The sequence below is a fragment of the Pseudochaenichthys georgianus genome, chromosome 16, assembly GCF_902827115.2.
Source record: "Pseudochaenichthys georgianus chromosome 16, fPseGeo1.2, whole genome shotgun sequence".
Classification (NCBI taxonomy): Eukaryota; Metazoa; Chordata; class Actinopteri; order Perciformes; family Channichthyidae; genus Pseudochaenichthys; species Pseudochaenichthys georgianus.
In genome coordinates this window covers 25,286,311-25,305,270 of record NC_047518.2, presented here as the reverse complement: position 1 = coordinate 25,305,270, position 18,960 = coordinate 25,286,311, and the positions used below count along the sequence as shown (strand labels likewise).

The 18,960-nt window shown below is 39.7% G+C and overlaps 3 protein-coding genes across 6 annotated transcripts in view; 1 reads left to right on the top strand and 2 right to left on the bottom strand.

Annotated features, from left to right (window-relative positions):
* Positions 1–1,588, bottom strand: part of LOC117460650 (IgGFc-binding protein) — a 39,429-nt gene extending 37,841 nt beyond the window's left edge. The window contains exon 1 of the mRNA XM_071206056.1: positions 1,446–1,588. Within this exon, the coding sequence (XP_071062157.1) occupies positions 1,446–1,488 (43 nt within the window). The 5' untranslated portion in view covers positions 1,489–1,588. The remainder of the gene's footprint in view (positions 1–1,445) is intronic.
* LOC117460304 (uncharacterized) lies at positions 159–12,194 on the top strand. Of its 4 annotated transcripts, none has more exons than XM_034101645.2 (8): positions 159–241; positions 5,948–6,008; positions 6,432–6,464; positions 7,238–7,270; positions 7,929–7,982; positions 8,124–8,192; positions 8,376–8,418; positions 9,527–12,194. In XM_034101645.2, the coding sequence occupies exons 2-8, from the start codon at positions 5,957–5,959 to the stop codon at positions 9,570–9,572; spliced, it is 330 nt and encodes a 109-aa protein (XP_033957536.1). In that variant the 5' UTR covers positions 159–241; positions 5,948–5,956; the 3' UTR covers positions 9,573–12,194. The 4 variants fall into 4 exon arrangements, with proteins under 4 accessions (XP_033957536.1, XP_033957535.1, XP_033957537.1 ...); XM_034101644.2 differs by lacking the exon at positions 159–241 and adding an exon at positions 1,810–2,164; XM_034101646.2 differs by lacking the exon at positions 159–241 and adding an exon at positions 3,172–3,309.
* Positions 12,195–12,688: 494 nt separating this feature from the next.
* fxyd5 (FXYD domain containing ion transport regulator 5) lies at positions 12,689–18,960 on the bottom strand. Its single transcript, XM_034101521.2, has 10 exons — positions 18,671–18,960; positions 17,199–17,244; positions 15,909–16,007; positions 15,306–15,437; positions 15,178–15,219; positions 14,570–14,620; positions 14,168–14,197; positions 13,505–13,579; positions 13,364–13,409; positions 12,689–12,924 (listed from the first exon to the last, which is right to left on the bottom strand). The coding sequence occupies exons 1-10, from the start codon at positions 18,725–18,727 to the stop codon at positions 12,900–12,902; spliced, it is 603 nt and encodes a 200-aa protein (XP_033957412.1). The 5' UTR covers positions 18,728–18,960; the 3' UTR covers positions 12,689–12,899.

The window sequence follows — 18,960 nt, the reverse complement described above, 5'->3', positions numbered from 1 at the left end:
CTAAAGAGCTGTGAGCAAGTTTGCACAGCAAGTCCATTTTTTTCTACGAGATAAGACTGGAGGTGTCAGATTTCAACAAGATCAGCAGCCAATGAAGAACATAGTTCCCATTTCCTGACTGGTTACACCTGTATTAACGTGCACACTCACTCTGGCAGTTTCCATGATAACAAGGATCCTGTCGTCTGAGAAACAACATATCAGCAGTGAAGAGAGAAAACTCTGAACAGCTCATTGAAACGTAAGTTCTATTATTCTTTGTCTAAACATGTATGAGGTCACTTGCATTAAACTACTTAGGATTCCAACAAAACTGTGTTAATGTTTTAAGGGTTGTCTTAGGTTAGCATGAAACTTAAGAGATATTTTTAAGTCTGTCATGATATATTTTTCCTACACAATTATAATATCCAAAAACATCTTGATATCTATAGAAACATTGAAAAATAATGCTGTTTCAAAATGTGTTTTAAACGTTGTTTATTCTGCGTTTTAGAGTCGGTAATGATAACTTTACGGTTAGAATTTAAAACCAATGATATTGAGATTGTAAATATCAGTTATCAATATTACTTTATTATATATTTAAACTCATAGCAATAGCATTGTGACAAAAAAAGAGTCAGATTATTGTTGTAGTGTCACCTTTGTTTGTTACAAGCAATCAGAGGTGGAAGAAGTACTTAGCTCTTTTAATTATGTAAAAGTGGGAATACCATGATGTAGGAATACTCCTACATAAAAGTACTCTTTATGCAGATGTGCCCATTTCAGAATAATAAATATAAGTTTTGATTACAATCATTGATGCCAAAATGTGTATAGCAAAGCTGGTAAAAGGTGCAGATAGTTTTAATTACTTTGTATACTCACTTAACTAGTAACTAGAGGTATTAAATAAATATAGTAGAGTAAAAGTACAACATTAACCTCCGAATTGAAGTGAGGTTTAAGTACAACGTAGCAGAAAATAAAATGTCCTCTAAATTGTACACAAGTAAACATATTTAGCTACTTTACAGCACTGCAAGCAATGATGTATTTTAAAATATAAATCGCATCCCAATGCAGACTACAGAAAATGTCTCAAGACACCAATTATCAACCATAATTCCCTTCAGCAATGCATGGATTAGTATCTTGTGTTGTTACAAGGGCAGAGACATAGCCATACCCAGCTCATCACTCAAAACTAGACAAAGAAAAGGTAGACAGCAGAACTGTGTTGAGACTTGAGTGTTTCAGGTGTAAGAGGAATAACCTAAAGCAAGTGTGCTGCAAATATTGAGAGAAGTAATAGAAGTAAAAATGAACATAGCTGAGTGAAGAAAGCACATATGCATGCTCGGAGAAAAACTCAGGTTATACCCATTGTGCAAATAAACGATGACTCGATTTTAAAACACGTGTGTACCTACACACAATAGCCCAGTCATGTCACTTACCAAGTCCAAGCAGGCACACCTGGAGCAGCAGCAAAAACTGCATTTTACTGCACAGAAAAGGGACACTCTTACATGAATTAAACAACTAGCAATTCGTTTTTCATGACAAGAAAACCCCAAATCGAATATTAGGGATGAGCTAGCGCCACACTGCTAGCAACGAGGTAAAGGTGGTTAAGATAGCCTGTTAGCACACATGTAGCCAATCAAGGAAAACGGGTTGACGTCACAATTTTCACTAATTGTAACCGCCAGGTGATCTGCATTATCATTAAATAGCAACATGCTGTATCGTTGTTTTGTTTTTTTATTATTTAAATTATTAGGTATCTTTTTTAGGTTTTACTCCGGTTCAAATAAAAACGCAATCACCCATTATTATTAAATGTCATCCTAAAGCGTTAAATTATTTGGCACATATCACTGCTTCAGTGTTATCGCGCCCCATCACCATCTAAGCTGTATCTCAGCCGTTTTCAGGAAATTGTCGTGACAGCAGTTCTCACACAGACACAGTTTTTTTTTCCGCAGAAGCAACAACAACTTGACAGAGAAACTTTAAGGGGCAGTTCAGCGCTTTGTGAGGTGGCTGTGAATCCCCTTGTAGGCTAAGTGAGAATAGAGTTTCCCTGAAGTTCACACAGCAGCACACAGTTTTTCCTGTTAACGAGTCTGCTCCGTTCAGTGCGGATCATCTCCTCGACTGACTAATGGCTGTGGTGAGTGTGTCAAATGTTGTGCGGAGCTGAAGAAATGTAACTCAATATTATTTGGAAACGTATAGGCCTATTCTCTAAACGGAGCAACGTAACATATTTTACAATACAATCTGTATTATTTTAATTGTTAATTATTGGCGTGGTGTGTGGCTTGCAGGTCAACTTCTTCGTGGTTATACCTCGTGGTTATGGTTTTTCTCAGCATTTATCACAAAGTTCACCAACGTTAGTGTTATTACCTGCTGCATCCTATCATTCTCAGTGTAACTCATGGACATTGATTTCTAAACAACAGTTCATGTATTTGTAGACTGTGCTTGATTTCCATTCAATGTATAAACGTCATCCTTGAGGAGGCAGGAAGCAGGTAGCAGTAGGTGAAGGTCGTGTTACTCTGCAGCAACCCATATTTTACTTCCTGTGTTTTAAATATTGTCATGCCATACAGTGTGCTCTGAGTGAACTTATTGACCTGTTATTAGTCAGTAAACAAATAGCAAAGTGTTTTTCTACTATTGTTAATCAAGCTGCTTGCCCAGGGAGTGTCAGAGGTGAAGCAGGCGCAACAAATTGAACTATTTACAACTCGTCTTTGCAGAGTTTCTTTTTTGCACATTGTGTGTTGCTTCTTTCCTGGAGTAGTGATGAGGATGCATTTCATACATACATTGGAATCTGAAACACCTCAATGTGACTCGGATATGTCTTGTGATAGTGATGTTAACAAAACAGATAGAAAAACCCGCTTTATCTCAATCTGATAAAGTAAACCTGAGCTCTACGTGCCCAGAGTCCTGTTAGCACTACATTGGGTTGTTGCTGTTGTAGTGGAACATGCCAAACTGTGATGTTCCCCTCGAGTCATATCGGTCCACTTTGGTGTGTGTTCACAGGTTGTGTATTTTTGCACACAGGCATTTAGAACGAGAGAGAGGGTGAGAGGGGGGGGGATGTATGCAAATACAGTAGGCTATATGTGTCTCACGACTGCTTTCATTGTCAGACACTCTCATATCCTTTTAGTTGTTGGCTGTTACCCTTATTGGCCTTATGCTCAACACATCACAAACCATTTGAATTGGAAATAACTGCTGAGTAGTCAGACTGTGGTGGATTGTTCATTGGCTTGCCAGACATCAACGGAGGTATTGTGAGTTTTGCTTTACTTTCATTTTACCATGTGTTTCCCTGTTACTTTGTTTGTGGTCCAGTGGCATACCAGAGTATGTTATGTTATCGAAAACAATATGCATATGCATCAACCACACTAAGATAAACAGCTTCCGTAGAGATGCCAGAGCTGAGTAAACATTCCAATCAGAATATTTTCTCTCTTCACTGATCCAGAGTATGCTACCACTTTTATAAAAATTGAATGGCAATGAATAACGAACGATCTGGGTCATTTTTTCCCTTATTCCATCTGCCGTTTTGGGCTCATCGGTTTTATTGTTGACACATCTTCACAATAATAAAAAGTGTTTCCTGATATCTTCAGTCTTCTTTTTCTCTCATTATTTTACACATTTGTTTCCTCAGGAACTCTCTAGGCCACAGTAATTCTTACATCTTTGCACGTTAGTGATTGTTATCGCTGTGAAGTCGTGTCAGCGATGCGCAGTGGTTGAGCTGAGGGCTGTTATCAGTTTGAGCAGATAAGAAAGAGATAAGTCTGTGTCTGCAAGTAGTTCTGCTTATGTACATGTCTTTAAGCTTTTAAGCTTTGCTTGTGAGTGTACTTTGTTGATATAGGTTGTACTGGGTGGGTTGTAAGGAGTGGTGAGCACTTATCATTCAAAATTAAACCTGGTAAACAAGATTAAGTGGTTCTTTGGGCCGACCTGGTCATACAGGTATGAGGCATAGGGTTAATCCTGTCAGTTGAAAACTGAATCAGGGATGATTGATCAAAACAAGACAAATTCTCCCGCTAGCCACTAGTACAGTATGTTTTTAGCGTTGCACTCAAGACAGTTTTATGAATCCTACATTTACTAACTTTCATCTTTGCATCTCTAGCCAGCAGTCAACTGGTATGTCTGCAAGCCAGTGGTTATTATATTTTGCAAATTCAATCGACATTCAAATGTACAAGAATATATTACCCAATTTGAAAAATAATACAGGCTTCACGCACCGTTTTGATACAGAGGGAGTGGACTGAGTTGATACATATTTCCAAATTGGATCAGCTTATTATTTCACCCAAAGCGACTCTGAAAAGCAAATTGGATACAGTAGGGGATTTTATTTGCAGCTTCTTAGGTTGTTTGCGTTGGGAGATTTACTGCAGCTATTCAGGAGGCCAGAACAGCCCACTCTGCACTCTCTTTCCAATCAGCCTCACTTGTGTGATTAACATCTTTTTTCTATGCAGTCTTAATGCCGTTCTGCTAATTTAGCATGAAGATAATATTGTTTTGGGATGTCCTCGTTCTCATGCGTTCCTACAGGGTGGACATTTGTCTAGCATATAAGTATCACATCAACAGTTTCACATTTACAGTTTATGGCCAATGTTCTGCGGCATAGCTCTTTCATAAAACTGTCTAAAAAAGGAGTTGAAATATTAAACTAATGTCGACAGGTCCTCAGTCTTTATGCCAATTCCTGTTTCTTTTTCACTGCTCTTTACCAAAATATGGAAATAAGAATTGACATTGCCATACGGTAATGATATCCACATCCTTAAATTGTATGAATGAGTAGGAAGCAGAATGTCGGGTCGCTGTTTGCTGCTGCTGCTGCCCCTTAGAGCCCTGCACCTAACAATACGGGTCACCTCAGTTCTTTCCACAGTCATTAACAGCGAAGGAAACAAGGATACAATGGGCATAGCTCACAATGAAGAGTACAGTAAAACCTTTTTCACAAAGGTCAATGAGAGAGTTCCTTGTGGTATCAAACATTGCATGACTATTGGTTCCTGATCCCAAGCCAACCTCAATTGCTAAATCTGACCAACAAGGCTTCATCCAGGACTTTGACTGGAAGAGAGGTCGTTCCCATGTTTTCTCCCATTTAAAAATATCACCATTCATATTGTGTTGGACACAGCTGGGGCTTTGTTTAGCGGATGAAGAACATCTGCGTTTCACATCTATGTTGGCCAAATGGGCAGCAGAGGTCGGGTTTGTTTTGGGCCCTGTGCCATGAGGAAGTTGTAAGATTTCTCAAGAAAACAATTACAAATATTTCACAACACTCATCACTTGGTTTCTATGGTGAGATGAAGTTGACGGATACATATATTTTCTAGTGAAATTGGCTTTGTTATTTTACTTTTTCTATTCACAAGAATATTTCTCAGCAGGATCAAATAAACAAAATGATATATTTGTTTTGCTTTTTTCAGTGGACGTCATTGGACACTATATTGTTGCTCAACACCTGGCGTGGCACCCAGGATTTGCACAGGGAGGGGGAAATGTTGGATAGGCACTTGTTGACAGCTGACTAGGACAGAATTCTCAGAGCAGTTTTTCTGCTGAGCACTATGGGAAATAAGGCTGTCATTATCTGACCTTTTGCCACCGCTCACCTCAGATTACAATCTATCCAGTTAAAACGATACAAGGACTTGTTGGCTCTGAAATCTTAGTTTTCCACTGACTCGCAGTATGTGATCCTTAATCTCAAAGTGCCACACAAGCCCCAATAACAGACAGCAATCCTGCTTTCCGTCTCACCCTATCTTTAAACCAAAACACCAAGATTTCGTACACATCAATGGCTGAATATTAAAAGCAGATATATTTAACTTGGTTTCTGTTCCCTCCGCAGCATTTGAAGATGATGCGATTGCTGTTCCTGTGTCTGATGCTACTGCTGCCAGCTGCTTCTGGTATGTTCTCATCTCTGTGACGCTTCCAGGTGATACTCATCTAATCAGGGTCTATGCATTCCTGCTCCGGCATGTTTCCTCACCTACCTATGTATTTGAACTGTCTGCGCAGATTAATAGATGTACTCTCACTTTTGAGTTATACAGCCATAAAAGAAGGTGCTACAGCAAGCTAAGGTTCACACATATGAGATATAAGAAAAAATGTATAAAAAAATTGAAAATAGAATTGTACAATTGTAGTTTACAAGATTCCATCAAATAAAACCAGATGGAAAATATATGTAATACACTACACATAACCCAAATGTTTGTATGATTCACAATCATCTTTTTCTGGATTGTGATCAATTTTAAACTCTGTATTGCAAGGGATGTAAAAGTATTGCCACTAACTGTCAGCCTGCCTTTTTTTTTTTACAGCTGTTTCCGAGTTGGAAGGATCTGCTGATGGAGGTATGTAATGCATCTATATCTGTAAAATAAAGAAAAACAGGAGCAAAATATGAAGTATTTAAATCGGCTTTTATCCCAGCTATCATAGTGCTATCCAAAAGGTAATCAAGTGTGTGTAACTGGTCAATCTAGGGCAAATTTAGAGACATACAAAGATACATCTTATTTACATCAAGCTTTTATATCAACTGAAAGATCACAAGCATAAGAAACGACAACCAGGATGTTTAGCTAATTAATCCTAAAAGACCACACAGTTATTTCATTCTCAGGTCCTGTGCTTGTTTCTACATGATTATTTGTAATCTTAGTGGGTCCTTTAGGCCATGTGTGAAGTAGTTAACAGATGTCAACGGTCATTCCAGAATTGTTTGTCGACGTGAACTACAAATATCTTGTCAATCAGATTAACTTAAATACACGATGTAGATTCATCATGATGGATACAAAAATACACATTTCTTAAATGTCTCACCTGCTGGTAAACAGGTGTTGTTTTTCTGCTTTGTTATTCCCACAGATTTTAGTTCTGTTTGTACAATATTGATTCTCTTTTATAGTTTTCTTTTTTCGCTCTCAGACCTTTTGATCCTAAACTGACTTCATACAACTCCCAATCAATAGTGTTGCTGAAAGATTAAAGGTGTTGTCTATGCCCTTAGTATTGTGCAGAATCATGACTTTGTTATTGTTCAATAGTACTCCCACTGTGAAGCATGCATTTCAGATTTCTTTACTAACATCAGATTTCTCCTTGCTCTCCATCCTTACAGTTCCGGATGATGATGATGATGATGAGGATTCAGGTGAGTTTATTGCCTCCTGGGGTGGATTGGAGGGCAATACGTTTTTCTGGTTACTTCTGCATCACACCCACAAACACTTTCACAGCAGCTGTCCAAAGGAGAGTATGTGAGGTTATGGCCCCTGTAATTATTGTCAGTAAGGCAGCATTGTGTATAGGGTACTCTAGTCCAGTGAAATATGTGGGGCTGTGACCCCTGTTGGCTTTCTATCCTCCCAACCATTAAGCCCTGAATGGAATCAATTAGCTCCCTGGAGGAGTCCTGTGGACGCTGCCGAAAGGCCAATGAACACGTCCACATCCCCGCCATCCTGCTGGTCTGCTAATCAACATTGGCATTCTCATTCTCTCTCTGCGCTTCTTTCCGTCACTCCTCATCTTTGCTTTGATGGACATTTGATAGAATTACAGATCTATTTAAAACAGAGCAGTTGGCTCTTGGAGAAACAGCCTTTCTGCATAGAGCTGCGATTTCTCTGGAGCCTCAGCCCCCTCCCTCTCTAGACATATAGACTGTGTACAACTTTTAGCTTTTGTTTTCTTATTCCGTATGCACTAGAAGTATAATTAAGTTCTCTGTTGGGCGTTGAAATGTTCAGTACACATAAAATCAGCAGAACTCATTTGAACTGTTCTCTTCTTCTCTTTGCCATTTACAGTGATTCCAAAACCTTTAGACGCACGTCTAGCTGAAAGTGTAACTGAAGGGCCAGGTGAGAAAAGTGGTTTGTTCATAATCAGTGATATACAGCGACTGAATTAAAATACAAGAATACATATCAACAAATATGAACGATTCATAACATCATGCACTGGTTTCAACTTAGACATGTTTTTTGTATTTCCTTTTTTAGATCAGTTCACCCTGATTATCATCATTGTAGCTGTGGCTGTGTTGACTATTTCGGGTGCTGCAATAATCAGTAAGTATTCTGTTTTTATTGAGAAATAATTTAGTTAAATGTTAAAAAGAGCCCGTTTCCTTCACACAGTTGAAAAGGGCACGGCTGAAGTCCCTGTGTGTCTTGTAAAGCTGTTAATACCTTAGCAAATATGAACCTTTCTTTGGTGCAGCTGTGACCTTTTTCCATTTTTCTTTCTTGCAGTCACAATGTTGGTAAGAAGGAAAATGCGCAATCGAGAGCAAGGGTAAGGTCAAATCTCTTTTATTTTCAAAGTTGATATTTGAGAGATGCATGTTCCACTTAACGCTTACAGCTGATATAACCAGTCTGATGGGTAACAGCCTTTCTGCTTGCCAATGAACCTTACTTCACACAACTCATCAGCATAAACACCAGAGAAAAAACAATCAGGTGCAGAACGTAACCAGCCTCCACCCACCAGAGCCCGTCTGGACTTGCACAGAGAAGAGTTTAACAGCCAGGGGCCCGGCACTGCAACCAATGAGCGCTCCCCACCTCTAACCCTCCCATGTTAGCCCTGTAACAATGGTCTTAAGACGGGGCTGCTGACTCTGTATAACTGACTGGAACAGGATCCGACTTGTCCATAGATTACCTCATGAACTGAGGCCTGAGTAGATGACTAACATAAAACAATTGTGTAAACATGATCCTGGCGTCATGACGACAAACTGCCAACATTACTCAGAGAGCAGACGGAACAGCCTAAACCAGTTTAACGCTTATTGCCTCTCGTGTACACCTTGTTTCTTAAATGCAGTTAGCTCTAGGTAGGCTTTCTGCACATAATCAGTTTGTTTATTTTTTTCTGGGATGCAGTAATACACGATATGCGGGTCAGGTGAGAGAGGTTATAGAGTTTAAGTTAGACCCCAGAGATTTCCAGGCAGCAGCAGAAAAAACTGCCATTGCAGAGAAGAAACACAAGACAATCTGCAAGGGTTACATTCCTGTGAAGGATTAGCGGCTGCCTCGCGGGGCTGCAGCCAGCTCCGGCAGTGTTTGGTGCTGACTGATCGCTCTGCTGAAAAGAGGCTTAATCACACGGCAACCTCTGGCTTGTTGGATCAACAGTGCCTTGCGAGGTTTATAAGTCACACCTGGGGATGAGCTGTGTTTTGAGGTGATGCAGTCACCGTGCTCCTGTCAGAGCGCTGCATGAGGCAGACGTGTAGTTTTCCTGAATTCAGACACGCAGGGATGTTTCTATCTTCTAACAAACTGAGAAATAACTTAAAAAATATCTTGACATTGACATGCTTTTGTTTTTTTTGCCCTCTCTCCTCTCATCCCCCTTCCTTCCCTGTGGCCTGTCCTCCTTCTCTCTTCAGGATCTACTCCGTGCCCACAGAGCAGGACCAGAAAGGGACCGTCTAGTTCCTGGTGGAGTAGCAGTCCAATAACAAACAGACAAGAAAGGAGCGTCGGGTTATGTCATCTCCTACTCTTTGACTCAGGACAGATTTATTTGCACAACAGCCTGCTTCCTCCATGCAGTTCATAGTTTGCTACTACACTACTAACAAAACATATGCATTTTCTTTCCACTGTTGTATACTTCAGTCTCTGCCCCAGCCGTTTATACACCACAAACACGCAATTTAGCCGGGGACATTTGGAACGCATTCAAACCTTTTTAATTGGATTCTATTTGAGGAATCCAAATCCAAGCCAGTGAATATGGCTTAAAGCTTCTTTTTTTAAAAGGAATGATTTAGCACAGCAAGAGCTTCCCTTTTTTTAACTACCTGAAACAAGAAATTATTCCTACCAGCCATGCAGTGAAAGTGTATTTGCGTTTGATTCGGTGCATGTGGAACAGACCTGCCTGTGAAATGGTTGAGGAGCTAGACAAACCATGCTAATCCACGCTAAGCCAGCCCAGTGCTCACTTCACTTGTCTGACACCTTCTGTTCTAGGCCCATTAGGAGTGACAGGAGGTTGAGCAATAAGAGATAAAAACCTGTTCGACCTCTTCTCAACCTTCGTAAATAGAGACATGTGAATAATAGTGTGAACATCTTGCAAGAAATTATATGAATCAACTGCCCAAAGAATTGTTTTCCTTCCTCCCTTTCTGTTACGTTATGAAAGGCTTTCACTTTAGGCCCGCTGGTTGTAAATACAGCAGCTCTCTGAGGGCAGTAGAGAGTTGGACTAATGCTTCACACTGGTAGAAAGAAGCTGGGTGTGAGGGAGGATTTAATCTCAATAAAGTCCTGCAGATGATTGGGAAAATACCAACAATGGTTTTGTTTTATACACACAAAGCGTTATGGCTCCTCTCTTTCCATTTAAATGGAAATCAATCATGTCCTGTGAAAGAAAGCTTTCTGTCCTAGAACCCCACGCACTGGTTGCATTATTTGTTGCAATAAAGAGGGAACTCTCTCTTGCCAAGGTTAGAGGGGAATGGGACATGCGCCCGATCGACATGACGGTATTTCAATTGTAGATCATGACGACACTTGTAATGGAGGAAGCGCACTGGGGATAGCTACATGGGGTTAAACACTGGATTTGTCAAAGCAGGATCTCTCTTTGCTCTTCCACTAAATCCTGCCGTTAATCTTGCCACTGGGGACAGGGCTTGGCCTCATTCCAGCCTGACTTGAGAGCAAAAACAATTGGGTAGTCACGTCCTCTACTGTGTGTACAGCAGTTATAGGTCTGTTGAGGCGTTGCCTTGAAAACGATGCATCCCAAGACACATTGGCAGATGAGATTATTGTTTGGGCGTTTGTTTTATGATCGGATTTGAGCACTGTTTGTACGTATGTGTCACACAAGCGTAGCATTGCCCAATGAGCCTTCAATATGTGCCAACATTTCAATTGGTGGACAGTTGGACAGAAATTGCAGTGCAACACATTTCAGTTTTTATTACGTCTTAGTATTTCCCCTTTTTCTGTCGGAATGACAAACCATAATATTACAGCATGGCAGCAGTGTTTTCTTTTAAGATTTTTTTTCAATAAGCAGAAAGACTTTGTAAAAACCCAAAGAGAAACGCAGCCTTTAGTCTGGTAGCCTGTTCTAATGTGACCAAACTCTACTCAGTTAAAGGCTCTCTGCTCTGACACTGCGTTTGTAAATGTAACAAAAGTAGGTGTCGAGCTTTTGTTTCTTTCTCATTGGGATTTATCTGGAAAAGGTTCCGATTTCTTTTCTTTACAGGCTTGAGTACGGTGTCCCTGAGGTCAATGCACAGCAACTTAAGAAGCATATACAAAGATGCAAACAAAGAAAACCTCTTTATCAAGGTGACAAAATGTAAGCATGATAAGAAATAAAGAAAATCAAGTACAGAGACGTGCTACAAATACACACGTCTGCACAATTTGCAGGATTCCTGTACTCCAATGTGCATGTGCACGATGTCTCTCTTTGTTTGTCTAATTGCACACGTTTTCTAAAGCTGCAGTCCATAAAGCCATCCGCGCCCTGTACTAAAGGCTTTGCCTGGCCTTACACATTTCTTTTTAGAATTTATAATATATTGTATGTATTTACAGACCTATATATTTGCATTGTGTCTCTTCACAGAACAACATACTGTATTTGGCTATATGGTCTTTTTATATACTTAAAGGGTTATGTGTTATCTCCACTGTTCATTTATAAATTGTTTGTAAAAAGAAATTTGTGGTGATGGAGAGTATGTTTTTTCCAAAGTGCCTGCAATTTTTAGTTTAGCAAAACATTTTATATTGTTGTTATAATACTGTTCACATGTGCGAATGCATTTGTCTTTCTGGAAGAACTCTCACTTATGTGTTTGTGCAAAGGGAATTCACATTGTTTTTTAAAATAATTATTTACCATGTGTATATATTATATAGCTATATACAGCATCTCAATCGCAGTCATATCATGAATCAATTGTTTGCATATCTGCTCTCTCTGATTTGTTCCGATACTTATCAGAACAGTTGATACTACTGTATGTTACTAAGGTATGCTGTCCTCTGTTTATAAAATGTGCTTGCTTTCTCCCAGTTTGTTGTCTGCATCATTTTTATGCCATATGGATGCAAAGATAATGCGCCAGTGGATCTTGTTTAATCCAGGGATTTACTCACTTACAAGCATAGAGCCACTAAGAGGCTTAGACACCCTTCCTAAACATCACATTTGAGTTGAGACTGAAGGCGTAAAAGGCATGCAGGATCTATCAGGAAGAGAAAGTGACCCAGCTCTCAGTTTTAGATCCTGAAGTGTTGTGCGAGATTGTCAAACACACAATGTCAAGGGGTAATTCTTCATTACCTTTAATAATAATAATCCTGGCTGTGAGACACTGCCTATGGCTGTGTTATCAGTTATAAGATCAAAAAAAGTTCATTTAGAAACCAGCCGCTTCATGGCTGAAGGTGTGATTAAAATATGAATCATATCATCGTTATTTGCCAAGATGAATAATCGCTTTACTTTTTAAGTGCAGTTTGCTAAGTATAGAAAGGACAATTGACAAAGCTTAAGTCAGTATGGATTGCGTTTTCTATTTGTTTATTGGGTGTTTTTCAATGTTGTTACCAAGCAGCGTAACGTCACTAATGTCCGCACACACACACACACACACACACACACACACACACACACACACACACACACACACACACACACACACACACACACACACACACAGGTTTTGGTTGAGTGTTTCTTAGCACTTGTAATATTTGTACACATGGTGTCTCTCTTTAGCCTTGGACCACTCGGTAAGATCTGAAAAAAAAAACATATTCAAGTATCAAGCCCTATTTAGGCAATCAATTATATTTATCAAGCAAAAGTATACAACCATGAGGAAAATAAACAATGCACTTTGCAGTTATGGTTTTACTCAACTAATAGCTTAATCATTTTTTTTTGTATATTAATCATCACAGAGATTTTAGTCAGCATTCTGTGGAGCTATTATATGTCTGACATGACTGATTGTTTGCCATATATCACCCGGCAGCCTGTGATATAAATGACCTAACTCATGCTACCACACTTCCCCCACCTTGCAATATAAGCAGGGCTTCCTGCTCACAAACTGTAATTTAGTTAAACATTACTTTTGCATCAGCGTCCATTGTCTTAAATTACTCAGCCCTTGTGCTAATCATGGACCTCTCAAACAAGGCAAACATTAACTTGAATGAAAGAAAGTTCTTACTTAGATGACTTCTTGTGGCAGTTGGGCAGCCGACAGATCCTGCCACCTGCAGACAGAGATAAGCAAAAGAGTTAGGAGTGCAGTGGGCTATAATTGCAGTGATTAACAACAGAATAAAGTGAATTGCAGAGCCACACTTACAGCCAATGACCATGATGCCCACAATGAAAAGGACTGCTGCGATGGTCAGTCCAGCATAGCGCAGGGACTCGTAATCTGGACACAACACATGAATCAAGACCACACTGGAAAAAATACTGCTCCTAAATCAAGTAAAATAATAATGAAAACAAGGTGTTCTCGCTTGTAATAAGTCAAACAAATCTGCCAATAGAACAAGTGAAGATTTGCTTGGTTAGATGTCTTGAAATAAGATGGGATATTTAGATAAAGGAGATTAGCTGGGAAAACTCATTTTGAACTATATTTGACCAGGATCATGTAAATGTTATTCCAAAATAAAACTGAAATGCTCAAAAGATTTCAGTTTTCTGATGTTAGTTGGTGATTTTCCAATAAGAATTTGTTTTTGTTTTTTAAATCAAGTAAGATGTATTTGTTAAAACAAGATTAACCATAGCAGCTTAAAGAACTTGTTTAATTTGAGATACAACTCAAAATAAGATGTTTTCAAGAGTCTTGAAGATGCATTGTCTAAAAACAAGACCCTATATCTCACTGCATTGTTACCTCTTCAGTTATTATGTCTTGTATCAAGTGTAAAGACATATTCTGACTAGATATTAGACAAATACATTTGGCAACAGGTAATGACACACAGAAAAGGCAAATATAGCTTCTTACCATAGGTGAAATCTTTATCCTGCTCCGGGTCTATAAGAAGCAGAAAGTAAAGTATTGAGTTGAGGAAAAGCAAAAGAGAGAAAGGATCACTGGGTAACAACAGTCAGAGATAGAAGACAGATCTACTATCCTCTCTGACATGCTGTTGTATAAAAACCCTATCAGTGTGGGAACACAGCACAGCATGAGGTCACACATATCTTATCTCTCTTTGCATAAGGTACACTCAAGCATTAATCTGCCGGCAAGAGAGGCCATGAGGAGCTCTGTTCTACCACTCTGCCATGGGTTTTGTTTGGAAGACAGGGAATTGTGACACTGTCAGTCTGCCATGAGATAACAACGAAACCGCAACGCCTGTGGCATTGAAGCTAACTATGAAGTAGTAACATTTGTATTCACCCCAGGCAACAACTTTGGTGGCTTTCCCAGTTGTGGATGGGGAAGATGTCACTGTGGATACAAAATATAGACAGTAAAAACATTAGTTTTCATGACATTTTTGATTTTATGGATCCCTTTTCTGTCCGAATGTAATGCAAAAATAATGCAAGGGCATAGTTTCATAGTTTATATGGAAGCATATTTGTCTTTGGTCATATTGACTCCTTATCTTAGCCATACTTAATTATCTCTCACTAAATTCCAGGTGCATTCCTATGCTACATATTTAATTGAATTTCTGAATATTTTTAGTGAAATGGCTCTCTTAGGAAATGTAGACTGACACTTTTTAAACACATATCAGCATTTTCTCTCTCTTTAGTTCTCTCCCTTTCTCTGGTACTGTAAATTGCAGCAGAACGCTCCTCTGTACTGTACAGTATATCTCAACAAGGACAGGGAGTTTAACATTTTCTAATTAACTCATAATTAGTTTTAAAGGGGAGAAAGCTTACTGTAAGCCTTAGCTATTGGTAAGGTGGTGTTATAGCATACTGGAGTGCTTATGGTCTTTTAACCCGCCTAACTCAATGATGTTCAAACATGTGACGGGTGCAGATTGTTACCTGTTGGCTTGGTTTGTAGCTTAGTTGTGCCATTATTGGGAGCTAAAGGGAAAGACAAATACAATTCACACGAGGTTTCATTAAAATAATGTGAGTTATGTATATATCACTAACAGCACCATACTTACCTAGTGTACTGTTCATTTGTATTGTAGTGGCGTTGACTGGTTTGCTAGTTTGCTGGCTTGTGGCGCGTTTAGTGGCGGGAGTTTCCTGGGATGAGTCAGCATCTCTGGTGAATCTGCTCTGCACTCCTCTTCCTGTTACATCAAGAAAGAAACTGAATCACATGCACCTGAGAGAGGCCTGACCTTTTGCTAACAAATGACATTAGATTAAATAAGAAGACGGATGATAGATAGATAAATATGTTTCTGTTTTTACTCTTTAGCTATGTCTACTCGTCACTTCACAGATGAATTAAAAAAAAATTACATTAAAAATGTATTATGATTTGATAGAATAAGATGCACTACGCAACAGTTACTGTAAAACAAAGTTACATTAAGCTCTTCCTTGACCAACTTTCCTCCTCCATCCACTGACAGACAGTCAGGAAGACAGAACAAAACACAGACTAAACACAGGCAGCTTGATAGATAAGTGGATAAATAACTATAATGACTAACATTGATTTATATGGTTGTAAATGTAAAAAAAGGAAAAAGCCTGGAGACTGAGTGAAAAACGCTGCAAAGTGGAATTTTTCAGCATGGCCACGAGATGCGTACCAGTGGGAGTATGAGCAGTGGGCATTGTTGTTCCGTTTGCCATATTGTTGCTCACAGACTGCATTTGATCCGCCATTGTGGGAGACTGAGCTCTTGCCACTGCGGGGGGAAAAAGACACATTTTAATCACCAAAAACACAAGTCAGATAAAGCCTTACAGCGATGGCTCCATACTCTAAACTTTACAGGAAGACCAAAGGGCCCTGTTGTTTACCCCAGTGATGTTCTCAAACAGTGCTGTGATGTATTCCTGGCACAGGCCAGACTGGAGAATGTCTGGCCGTGCAGGGGAGAGAGGCCTGCAGATGCACTGAGAGTATGTCACAGTGAAAGTCTTGTGAGTGGGGCAGTGCGGCACAGTTACAAAGAAGTGGCTCTTACAAAACCTCTGGCTACAACAGAGCTGGATTGTTGTGAGAGCCTGCGGGACAGTGGGGCCGTTGTCTGTTTACTCACTCAGCACCTTCCCATTAGTGCCGGAGCTATACAAAACCTCCACTTTATCTGCTAATGCTGTGATTCTGACTACTTTAATGAACCCGTATGCAGGAAACTTGACTATGGGTGTTAGGATTGTTTAATGTGTTAGCAGTATTGTGTGGATACAACGTTTATTTAGTTTCTAATAGACCTTTTATATCAGCGTCATCTGTTATTCTTGGATATAAAGTGTGATAAAGTACTCTTATCTTGACTGGGATCAAGTTAAGTAATATTAGGATCCACATTCAAATGTTATAACATTTTTGACAAGGTTTCATGTGTTTTTAAGGTCAACTCCATCTACTGGTGAGGAAAAATATATTTAATAATAATAATAAATATATTGACCTCTGCAGGATCATTTTTTACCTTTTAAAATCACTCTTACAAGTTTACAATTGTATGGAGGCAACATGCTAAAAGGCTGTAGTGCCCCTTTAAGTTGCGAATAAGCAAGCTGCTGTTTAAAAAAACCCAATTCTGAAAGAAGAAATAACATGTAGTCCCTCTTACAAGCAAAATGTCGAACTCTTGAACTAAAACATCTTATTGCACCATTCAATCCACCCAGGCAGGTTGCTGTAACAGTCTTACCTCATCTGGAATGACTTAGCTTATAAGCTACTGGCTAATGCTAGCAAACTCCAGATGGATATTGTTGTGTAACTGACATGCGTTACTGTAGTTTTCCAATTTCCGTTTTACATACGTTTTGCCATAATCATGTCGATGTGATTTTGACCAAAGTGGCTGCTGTTTAGCAAATGTTAAAACCTGCTTTGAAATCAATTATTTAAACACACTCACCTTTTAACATGACAAAGAGGATGAAGGTCAATGAGGAGAAATACATCTGAAAGGAAAAAAACATATTAAAAGGGAGAGGAGCTGAAATAAGAATGCAGAAAGAGTGAATCAAATTGAATTCAAGGTTCAAGGCTGTTATTGGTCATGCGTACATAGCTACAGTGTAGTTATGACGATGAACATCTTAGGTCACAGGCTCCTCCAACAGTGCAACACAATAAAACTGAAAAAATAGTGCAACTAAATACAAAAATAATTCCAACATATGCAGTTGTATTACATTATTTACCACTTTGTTCAAGATCTGCAAGGTAACACAGCTAAATCGGAGCAGATACACAATAATAAAATATGTGTGCAGTAGCTCCCAGAAAGACAGTTGTTTAGCAGGGTTTGATTTTTCAATGGTTTAACCAAAGCATGACCAAATGTTGGACATAGCCTACACTTAAATACAAATGAAAAGGGTGCATGTGAGAAAGCATTCACTATGGAACATGTTGTGCAGTGCTAAATGTATTAGACAGGAAGTTGCACTCATTGAGGTTTATACTTCTCCTTCCTCTTAAAGCACACAGGCATCACCCACTCACCCTCACACGGTTTGCCAAAAAAACAAAAAAACACAGCTTCTTACTTTGAATGTCAAACTTTGTAAAATACACATATATTATCAAAACCACATGTTTTATTCATTTGTCAAAAATGAGTGATTGAGGCCACACATTGTGTATGCTATGCTATCCTCCCACACATGTGCTGAACTTTGTCGCACTATTGATCAAACTTCATCTCATTTCAGTTTCCAACTGTCGCCTGTTTAAAAAAAAAATGGCATTGGAGGATGTGTCAAAAGAACTCCTTTTAGCATAATGGAACTCCTGTACTGGTGAGCAGCATTGTCTGGTTCAGCTGAAAAACATACTCGTTCCTCCCCCTCACAACATATTGCCCTTAGCTTCAAAACAAAAGAACTATAGAAAAACCGAAGTAGGTAAAAAGCTGTCCCATATTGCATGATTTTAGAGATACAGCTGCCATGCAGAGGCAGGTAGAGTGACGGATGGAGGTCTAGGCCAGTGACTCGGTTTGAATCCACCCCCAGCAGAAAAGGAATCTGGATCCTTGACCTATCCTGGTGGCAGCTCGTCCTCCGGGCGTGGAGCCGTGTGACAGGTGAGCGTCCGTGGCCGTCATGAGCTGTGACAGCTCAGATTAGCAGGTCATGCCAATCTTCATTTCACTCCAGAGCATATGTCAAGATGAGGCCTGTGTCCTCTGGGCTGTACAGGCGTCTCTGCCTTCCCTAGCCTGACTGCCTGCCTGTTTGTCACATCTAGCACTCTCCCTCACTCTCCGTCTGTTCATCCATTTGTCTGTCATCCTCCATCAATCTCTCCATTCAGTCCACCTCACCAAAACACCTCTCAGCAGCCTCATATTTAGTCATCCATCCAGGATAGTATGCTTACCTTAGTATCCATCCTGGGAGCTGCCCGGGTCCAGAAGTTCATCGTTGGCCTCATCATCCACGCTGCTTTCCTGTGTCTGTCACTCCTGAAAGGCTGATGGGCTAACTGCTAACCAACCACACCCATGTGCTCACCATCTCTACTTCCTCATCCAATTGTCTGAACTCTGTTTCAGTCTCTCGCTCACCCACTCTCTCATGTCATGGCCTCCTCCTTCTTGTTCTCTGCCTCCTAGTCTTCCACTCTCACTCGCTGTGCTCAGATTTCTGTCAGCGGTTCAGCCGTCTCCA

What these genes read in the sequence shown, in the direction of transcription:
- LOC117460304 (XM_034101644.2), top strand. An exon ending in TGATGATGATGAGGATTCAG is followed by an intron (nt 7,271 to 7,928) that starts GTGAGTTTATTG and finishes TGCCATTTACAG; the next exon opens with TGATTCCAAAACCTTTAGAC. An exon ending in AAGTGTAACTGAAGGGCCAG is followed by an intron (nt 7,983 to 8,123) that starts GTGAGAAAAGTG and finishes TTCCTTTTTTAG; the next exon opens with ATCAGTTCACCCTGATTATC.
- fxyd5 (XM_034101521.2), bottom strand. Translation starts at nt 18,727, where the DNA reads ATGATGAGGCCAACGATGAACTTCTGGACCCGGGCAGCTCCCAGGATG. An exon ending in CCTCTTTGTCATGTTAAAAG is followed by an intron (nt 16,008 to 17,198) that starts GTGAGTGTGTTT and finishes TTCCCCCCGCAG; the next exon opens with TGGCAAGAGCTCAGTCTCCC. An exon ending in CACTGCTCATACTCCCACTG is followed by an intron (nt 15,438 to 15,908) that starts GTACGCATCTCG and finishes TTGATGTAACAG; the next exon opens with GAAGAGGAGTGCAGAGCAGA.